Source organism: Ursus arctos, unplaced genomic scaffold (genome assembly GCF_023065955.2).
Source record: "Ursus arctos isolate Adak ecotype North America unplaced genomic scaffold, UrsArc2.0 scaffold_21, whole genome shotgun sequence".
Taxonomy (NCBI): Eukaryota; Metazoa; Chordata; class Mammalia; order Carnivora; family Ursidae; genus Ursus; species Ursus arctos.
In genome coordinates this window covers 50,023,102-50,031,469 of record NW_026622886.1, presented here as the reverse complement: position 1 = coordinate 50,031,469, position 8,368 = coordinate 50,023,102, and the positions used below count along the sequence as shown (strand labels likewise).

The 8,368-nt window shown below is 47.7% G+C and overlaps 1 protein-coding gene across 2 annotated transcripts; it reads left to right on the top strand.

Annotated features, from left to right (window-relative positions):
* Positions 1-4,471: 4,471 nt before the first annotated feature.
* On the top strand, positions 4,472-8,105 carry COQ10A (coenzyme Q10A). 2 transcript variants are annotated; one of them, XM_026500277.4, is made up of 5 exons: positions 4,472-4,803; positions 5,358-5,504; positions 6,482-6,674; positions 6,908-7,009; positions 7,295-8,105. In XM_026500277.4, the coding sequence occupies exons 1-5, from the start codon at positions 4,670-4,672 to the stop codon at positions 7,460-7,462; spliced, it is 744 nt and encodes a 247-aa protein (XP_026356062.1). In that variant the 5' UTR covers positions 4,472-4,669; the 3' UTR covers positions 7,463-8,105. The 2 variants fall into 2 exon arrangements, with proteins under 2 accessions (XP_026356062.1, XP_026356063.1); XM_026500278.4 differs by lacking the exon at positions 4,472-4,803 and adding an exon at positions 4,916-5,095.
* Positions 8,106-8,368: the final 263 nt, after the last annotated feature.

The window sequence follows — 8,368 nt, the reverse complement described above, 5'->3', positions numbered from 1 at the left end:
TTTAAGAGGATCAATGGCTTCTCCCCAGAAAAGGGTGGGGTGCTTTCCCTCCTCCCCTGGCGAGGCCAGAGAGCAGCCAATCAGGCAAGATCTGGATGGAGGTCATCCCAGCCCAGAAAAGGAAAAGAGGGAAGAAAACTGGATATTGAAAAATTGGTGCAATTTGTAAAAGGTGATCCAGGGTCCTGTTTAGAGCTCAGCAACTCAATATAAGTGTTTAAGAGGGAACACATTTAGGAAGAAGTGTAGCAAGTTGGCCCCCTGTCAAGGCATAGATATAATAACAGCTCTCCTTTGCTCTCTAACAATCTATGTCCTTCATTGCTTTTGGTATCTTGATTCCTACCAGAAAGATATACAAGACACTGATCCCCGTGCTTTTTCCTGGAGACAGAAACTGGGGAACAGGGAATGAGGAATGAGAGGGAAAAATACCTATCACTACATACCTTTAATAATTTTTGAACTTTCACCATATTGAAACTAAAATTTGCAGTATTACTTAACACTTAACCTCTTCCAAGGAGTCTTCCCTGGTTAACGGGTTCTTTCCCTTTCGTTAGGCTTCCTTAGCACATATTTAGTTTACACTGTAGCAGTCAGGTTTAAATCGCACACCTTTGTTCTCATTTCACCTTACGTCTTTGACATACAAGTGTCCAAAATTTCAGAACAGATTTTAAACTCCTTCTTAGCCAATCTTCCAACACAGGACTGTACCTTGCTTTGGTTTTGTTTTGTTTTCTATAAAAAAGGATTTTGAGCTCTCCTACAGCCAGGGTATTACATTATTCTTTGTAGCTCTAACAGCAGGAACAGGCACTTAACATCTGATTAGGAGGATGGATGAGGCCGAAGAAGTTGAAACTAACGGTAGCTGGAATCACATGGAAATGGGTGTTGGGACATGTTGACTTGACTATTGGACCTTCCAGGAAGGGCTGAGCTAGGATATGGCCCAGAGGATGGGGAGGAGGGGACTACATGGCCTTCGTTGCCTGAAATAGCTCTTGGTAACCTGAGGAATTGGAGTCAGGGGTTGAGCTGGGGTCACGTGCCTGGTTCTGGCGTGGGAGTAGAGGTGAACAAGCGAGGTTGCCAGCCGGGTTCTCTGGGCAGCTGGAAGAAGGAGGAAGGGCTAAAGAGTTATTTTTAATATTATTTAGAGCACAGAAAGAGGATTTCCCAGTAGGGAAAAAAGGGATATGATGTAGTTAACACAGATACTTCCAAGGTTCAGGGAGATGCACAGGGGTTGGGGGTGTATTTAGGCTGGAAGTGGGTGCAATGCCCTTCTATGAAGACAGTCCTGTGATTCAACTACTGAATTCACATTTGGGTACCTCTAGGCAGATACCCACCTATTTTTAAGCCTCAGTTTCCATTCTTTTAACAAATGCTGATTGAGGACTCAACCATTATAGAATGCATATACAGCACTATACTAACTGGTTTGGAAGTAGAAACTTAGAAGTAATAGTGTCTATTTCTGTGGAACTTAGAAGAGCATACATATACTTATGAAACAACTAGAGAATATAGGATACATGCTATTTTTTTAAAAAGATTTTATTTATTTGTTTATTTATTTGGCAGAGAGAGAGAGCACAAGCAGGGGGAGCAGGGGAGAGAGCAGCAGGGAGCTGAGCAGGGAGCCCAATGCCAATGTGGGTCATGACCTGAGCTGAAGGCAGATGCTCAACCGACTAAGCCACCCAGGCGCCCCAGGATACATGCTATTTTACGTGGCATTATGTGTTTGGGGTAATGTTCAAGGATGGGTTCAGTCAAAAGAGGGTCTTCCTTGAGTAGATGTGTTTTGAGTTAGTACCTGAAGGAAGTTACTGATGTAGAATGACAGGCAAATGGCAAGAAATTAGTTGTTCAAGTACGAGGAATGAACTAGGAAAAGTTTAAATGGCAGTAATTAGCTAATCTAATTAGTAGGGGGACAACAAGCAAATTGGCTTGGCAGGCCTATTGTACCTTGGGGATTCTGCAGCAGTTAACTCGGTTAAGGCATAGTGTTAATGAGGTCAGAGTTAAGTCATGTATCCCGGTTAATTTCTGTCTTTTATCCAGCCAGATCCTTTCTCCTCACTCTAAGCAGCTGTCTCACATGTGTAAGCCCTTAGTCAGAGGGAGTGGGTCTGGACAAGAAAGCAGGGTTGTAAAGAGTAAATCTGTCCCTCAAGGTCACATGCCCATCTGAGTGGCTCCAGAGTACCATCTTTGAACTGGAAAGCGATACTGTATCCTGGTGGTGGGCGTAGCGGTGCTGAGGGGAGAAGAAGAAACGTTAGGAGAGAAAAAGAGGTGAGATCATTCCCCAATATGGGGCTTCACGTATATATAATATACATATAAAATAAGGATTCACATGCCTTCCTTTTTAAAAAAGATGTTATTTATTTGTCAGAGAGAGAGAACGCAAGCATAAGCAGGGAGGAGTGACAGGCAGAGGGAGAAGCAGTCTCCCTGCTGAGCAAGGAGCCCAATGTGGGACTTAATTCCAGGACCCTGGGGATCAGGACCTGAGCCCAAGGCAGATGCTTAACCAACTGAGCCACCCAGGCATTCCCCAAAAATGCCTTCGTTAAAAATGTTAAATGTAAGCCAGAGTCAAAGGGAGGGCTCTTGCTCTTTGACATTCAAATAAAATAGGCTCAAAATTTAAAGCAATCCAGGGGTATCCGACTGGTTCAGTCTGTAAAGGATCTCAGAGTTGTGAGTTCGAGCCCCATGTTGGGTGTAGAGATTACTTTAAAAAATAAAATCTTTTTTTTTTTAAGATTTTATTTATTTATTTATTTATTTATTTATTTATTTATCAGAGAGAGAGAGAGCGAGAGCGCACAAGCAGGGGCAACCACAGGCAGAGAGGGAAGCAGGTTCCCCGCTGAGCAAAAAGCCCAATGTGGGACTCGATCCCAGGAGCCTGGGATCATGACCCGAGCAGAAGGCAGACGCTTAACTGACTGAGCCACCCAGGAGTCACTAAAAAATAAAATCTTAAAAAAAGATTAAATCAATCCATATGCAATGGAAATCCCAAAATTAATGCCAATCTCAAGGAGGAGTGGGGAGAGGGAGGATTTCTATCTGTTTCCAGCCCCCACTTCTAGGGAAGTTCTCTTCCACACCAGTTGGACCCCAAAGGCGACACAGTTACTTTACTTTATCCTCCTTTCACCTTCCACACATTACTCAGACAAAACTTTACTGAGTATGGAAATGTGACCAAAGATTTAGAACAAAAGCAGAGGAAGGGCTCACACTATAATAGCGTGAACATCTCTGAATGCGACAGCAGCCACCACCATTCTTTTTTTTTTTTTTTTTTTTAAGATTTTATTTGTTTAGGGGCACTTGGGTGGCTCAGTTGGTTAAGCATCTGCCTTCGGCTCAGGTCATGATCCCAGGGTTCTGGGATGGAGCCTGCATGGGGGCTCCCTGCTCAGCAAGGAGTCTGCTTCTCCCTCTGCCTCTGCCGCTCTCTCTGTCTGTCATGAATAAATACAAATAAAAGATTTTTTAAAAAAGATTTTCCCCATTTATTTATTTGAGAGGCAGAGAGAGAGCACACGGGGGTGGGGGGGCGGGGGCAGGGAGGGAGAAGCAGGCTCCCTGCTAAGCAGGGAGCCCTACTCCTGGAGGGGCTCTATCCCAGGACCCTGGGATCATGACCTGAGCTGAAGGCAGACACTTTACGACTGAGCCACCCAGGCACACGAGGCACCACCATTCTTAAAATGGCCTTCCTCTACTCCACCGTGGGAGAATTTCAATGACTTTTGTACCCATCTAGATCCAATCTCTCTTTTTTTATTTTCCTTTTGTTCTTCCCACTTTTATCAAGAGCATTTCCCCCCCTACTTGTTATCACGACGGAAAGCAGTACAGTGACATTTCTTTGCCTGGGTTCCCTCCCTGAGGTCTCACCCTTCATCAAGTGCACACTTCCAGACAGAGACGGTTTTCTCCCCTAAAATTAAGTCTGGTTCTTCCCCTCACCCCCACCCCCACTTCTTTCTATAAATATTAAAAGAGAAAACTATGCAAAGTCTTAGCCCAGAGCTTGGAAGATTAATTTCCTTCCTCAAAGATGTACAGCATAGTACTAGGCACCATAGATAGAGGCTACAAAGACTAATAGAACTTCTAACTATGAACGAGGAATATAATAAAGGCTCTAAAAGAGACGTTCAGAAGATCAGCAGATGTCTGCTGACGACACGCCCCCGAAGTCGCTTCTGTGCTTATGTATCAATTCTGTGACCACAGACTCGCCAAGTCGTTTGCCAGGCGACTTCGTTCCTCCTGGCCATCTCTGCAGCTTCTCACACGCCCTCTCCTGCGCCCTTTCTCGCTAGAGGTGTGAAACTACATCTCCCGAAAGGCCGCGTTGTCCCCTTCTTCCTCCCTCTCCCCGTTCCGAGCCATGGCAACGGCGTGACGTGGGGGTACTGGGAGCTGCGGGAGCAGCGGTCGCAGCTTCAGTTCTAGCCTACCCCGCCGCCCGGGCGGGAGCAGGGCGAGAGGAGCCGCAGCCTCAAGCTGCTCCTGTTCTCGGGGACCCTGAACCAGCCCGGCGGCCGCTTTTCCTCGGGAGTGAGGAGGGCGCAGCGGGGGTCAGAGCCGAGAGGGCAAGGGAGGGTCGGTCCCGCGCATGGCCTCGGCGGGCGCGCGGCGGCTCCCAGCCGGGACGCGCGCGGCGGCCCAGCGTTGCGGCGGCTTCGCGCTCCGCCCGGGCGCGCGCCCGGCTCCGCCCCCGGGCCCTCCGCGACGGCCGCGACCAATGAGGTGAGAGGGAGGCGCGAGCGGCCGCGCCGCTGGAAAGGGGGTCGCCCAGGGCCCCGAAGTTCCACCGTGTAGGGTTGCGGCGCTGCGGTGCGGGCGCGGCGTGGGGCGGCAGCGGTTTTAGCTACGGGTGTAATGTAGAGCTTTGGGGAATGCTTTTGCAAGTGATTCGCGAGGGGATGTTCCCGGGGTGGGTGCCCAGCCACTACGTGCCCCTTGCGGGTGCCCTGGCAACGCCCGGCTTGGCAAGGCCCCAGAGACTGTGATACTTTCTGAAGAGTCCTAGCTTTTAACGGTATCGTAGCCCACACTCCAAGGCAGCTGCGCTTCGCACGCACCCCACTTTTCCCCATCTCCTCCCCCGCCACTGTCCTCAGCCGCCCTCGACCTTTCGCACTCGTGACTGCCTGGCCAGGGAGCCTGGCGGGCTGCAGCAGGTGCCGGGGGAAACGCTTGTTCGGATGACCTTCCTCTGGGATGCACCCCCCCCTTCACCTGGGAATGGTTGAGGAATACAAAGAATCGTGACGTCCTCTCTCCTTTCCTTTTGTCCTTAGATTTCTGATGTCCTGCAGCCTTTTCTTGCCTCGGGCTGCCCAAGCCTTGGTGGCTGATGTTGGCTTACCTCCCACGCGTTCCTTCATGGGCTTTGCCGCCCCCTTCACCAACAAGCGAAAAGCTTACTCTGAGCGTAGGATCATGGGGTGAGCATCCTCCCCTGTCCAGCATCCTTCCACATTCCCTTCCTCTCCAAACAAATGACTAAATCCAGGCTAGAATGTAAGGGGAGCAATAGTGGGCAAGATTCATCCTCGGCCGTCCCTCTCCCCAGCTATTATTATTGATCTTTTATTCTTCCCTGCCAGCCTTCCAACCTTAATTTCCCTTCTTGGTTGCCCAGCATGTGCATTAAGAGAAAGGTGATTAGAATTGGACAATATAAGACAACAGGGTATTATTTCTCTGTTGACCTTTTAAACGTATTTGTGGGCAAGATATAAGACTAACACTGAACACTTGCTACAGCTAGTAGTTAGGCTACTTAAGTGTTTTAGGTAGGTTTTCTCATTTGATCCTCTCAACAGACTATGTATCGGGTACTATTATTAACTCTGATTTACAGATGAGAAAATGGAGGCACAGGTAATTTACTTAGGACTACGTTGTTAGAAAGTTGTAGAGGTAGGATCTGAGTTCTTGTGTGATCACCAGTACAACGAATAGCCTGTTTCCCCTAGATGGTCCCTCTTAGGATCAAAATAGATACTAAATGCAAAAGCATTCTGTGAACTGCAAAACATAACTTTAGGGGCACCTGGGTGGCTCAGTCGTTAAGTGTCTGCCTTCGGCTCAGGGCGTGATCCGGGGTCGGCTGGGGGCCTGCTTCTTCCTCCTCTCCCACTCCCCTGCTTGTGCTCCCTCTCTAGCTGGCTGTCTCTCTCTCTCCGTCAAATAAATAAATAAAATCTTAAAAAACAACAACAAAGAAACGTAACTTTAACATCATGGAAATTTCCATGTTTCCTTTTGGGAAGCCATTCATCCAGGTTTCTTTGGGATCTCTAGTTCTGAAGGTGAATGTTTAGTGGGCAAAGGCATGGGGTGGGGACGGGCACCCAGGACAGGAAGGAACCTGTCCCAGCTGGCAGTTCCTTGGCCTCTCTCTGATTCCTTCCCTTAGGTACTCAATGCAGGAGATGTTTGAAGTGGTGTCCAATGTCCAGGAGTATCGTGAGTTTGTGCCCTGGTGTAAGAAGTCCTTGGTGGTATCTAGCCGCAAAGGTCACCTGAAGGCCCAGTTAGAGGTTGGCTTTCCACCTATTGTGGAACGTTATACCTCTGCTGTTTCCATGGTCAAACCTCACATGGTCAAGGTGAGGCACTGGAAGGGATTAATTAGCAAAGTTTTTGTGCTCTCTAGCATTTTTACATTTAAGGGTTATTTTGGCCTTCTTTGTAATGATTTTAGCTCCATGTGTCAAATACTTCCCTAATAAAACATTAGAAGGAAAGGAAAACATTTTTCAGTTCTTTCTTATACCCTCCTATATACCTACTGCATGTTTTATCCCGTTGTAATATTATTTAACTAACTGCCCTCTTCTAGGCTGTTTGCACTGATGGCAAGCTCTTCAACCATTTAGAGACCATTTGGCGATTCAGCCCTGGTATTCCTGCCTACCCGCGAACTTGCACTGTGGACTTTTCGGTGAGTCAGGAGGCTATGTAGCATAGAGCTACAACTAGGTTGTGAGGGTTGAGCAAGGTATCATGAAGTTATTAAGTATAGCTTGCACTTAGCATTTCCCGTCAATTGCCACAGGTCTGAGCTTACATCAAACTTGTATTCTGTGCTCAGTCCTAAGTAAGGGCTTTTGAGGGGATCTAAGGAACGGGGCGGGGCAGGGGGAAAGACACTGAATAGTATTCTTGTGTTTGGCCAGGGACTATCCAACATGGTCCTGAATGATTTCTGTCTCTTACCTATTCCCAGATTTCCTTTGAATTTCGTTCTCTGCTGCACTCCCAGCTGGCCACCATGTTTTTTGATGAGGTTGTCAAGCAGAATGTCGCTGCCTTCGAGCGTCGGGCAGCTACCAAGTTTGGTCCAGAAACAGCCATCCCCCGTGAACTGATGTTCCATGAGGTGCACCAGACTTGAGGCAGGATTTTTCCCTAGCCTCTCCTCTCCTCTCCCTCCCAACCCAACTCTCTTATTTATTGCATTTGGCTCCTGCTCCAATCTAAGAGAAGAGTCTGTGTTCATGATGATGTTCTCCCCCTCACTTCCCCAGAAATTGGGTTATAAGCTGGCTGGAAATGCTGGGGTGGAAAGGCAGGAGGTTATGGAAAGGAGACATGCCTAGGAAATGGTCAGGCTCATCTTGAGTGCCCCATATGCCTGATGTCTGCAGCCTTCTTACAGTGAATTATAGTCAGGACTGTTGGCTGTCTTTGACCCTGTCAGGGTGCCTTAGTGTCTGACCAGGGGAAGATAGCAATTTTCTAGGGACTGAATAAACTGAGCTTTTTCCTCTGACAGAGGTATTGGGTGGTAACTGTTGCCTGCCTGAGATGCCTCAGGAAATGCCTGAGACCTGGCCCCAGCTTGAAATCCATAGGACCTCACTTTAAGAATATTTCTATGCTGCCTGGTTAGTGGAGAGCAAGGGGCTGTCTTAACATCAGTGCCACAGGGGCAAGGAGAAAAAAAGCACTGAAGAGAATTGTACTCTTGGGTTGTACCTTTTTCTTCTACTTGGCTGAGTTTTTATAAAATGTCAATAAATTAATTGTGACAGTGTGAATTTGGCTTTTTTATACTGTGTCTTGGGGGAATGATGTAGCTATAGCAGAGCAGAAGAAAGTCATGGCTTCCTTCCTCAGGGGAGTAAAGGTGCAAGAAGGCCTCTTGGACATAGTGTCCCTGCTAACTATAGTAGCACATTCTACAAGCCAGGACCTAGTACCCACTCCCTCGCCTATTTATAGACTTTTTCAGAAGGTCAGTTGCAGCAGGAATCTCAGGACAGAATAATCTGGCCTCAGATCTACCACATAGCTGATG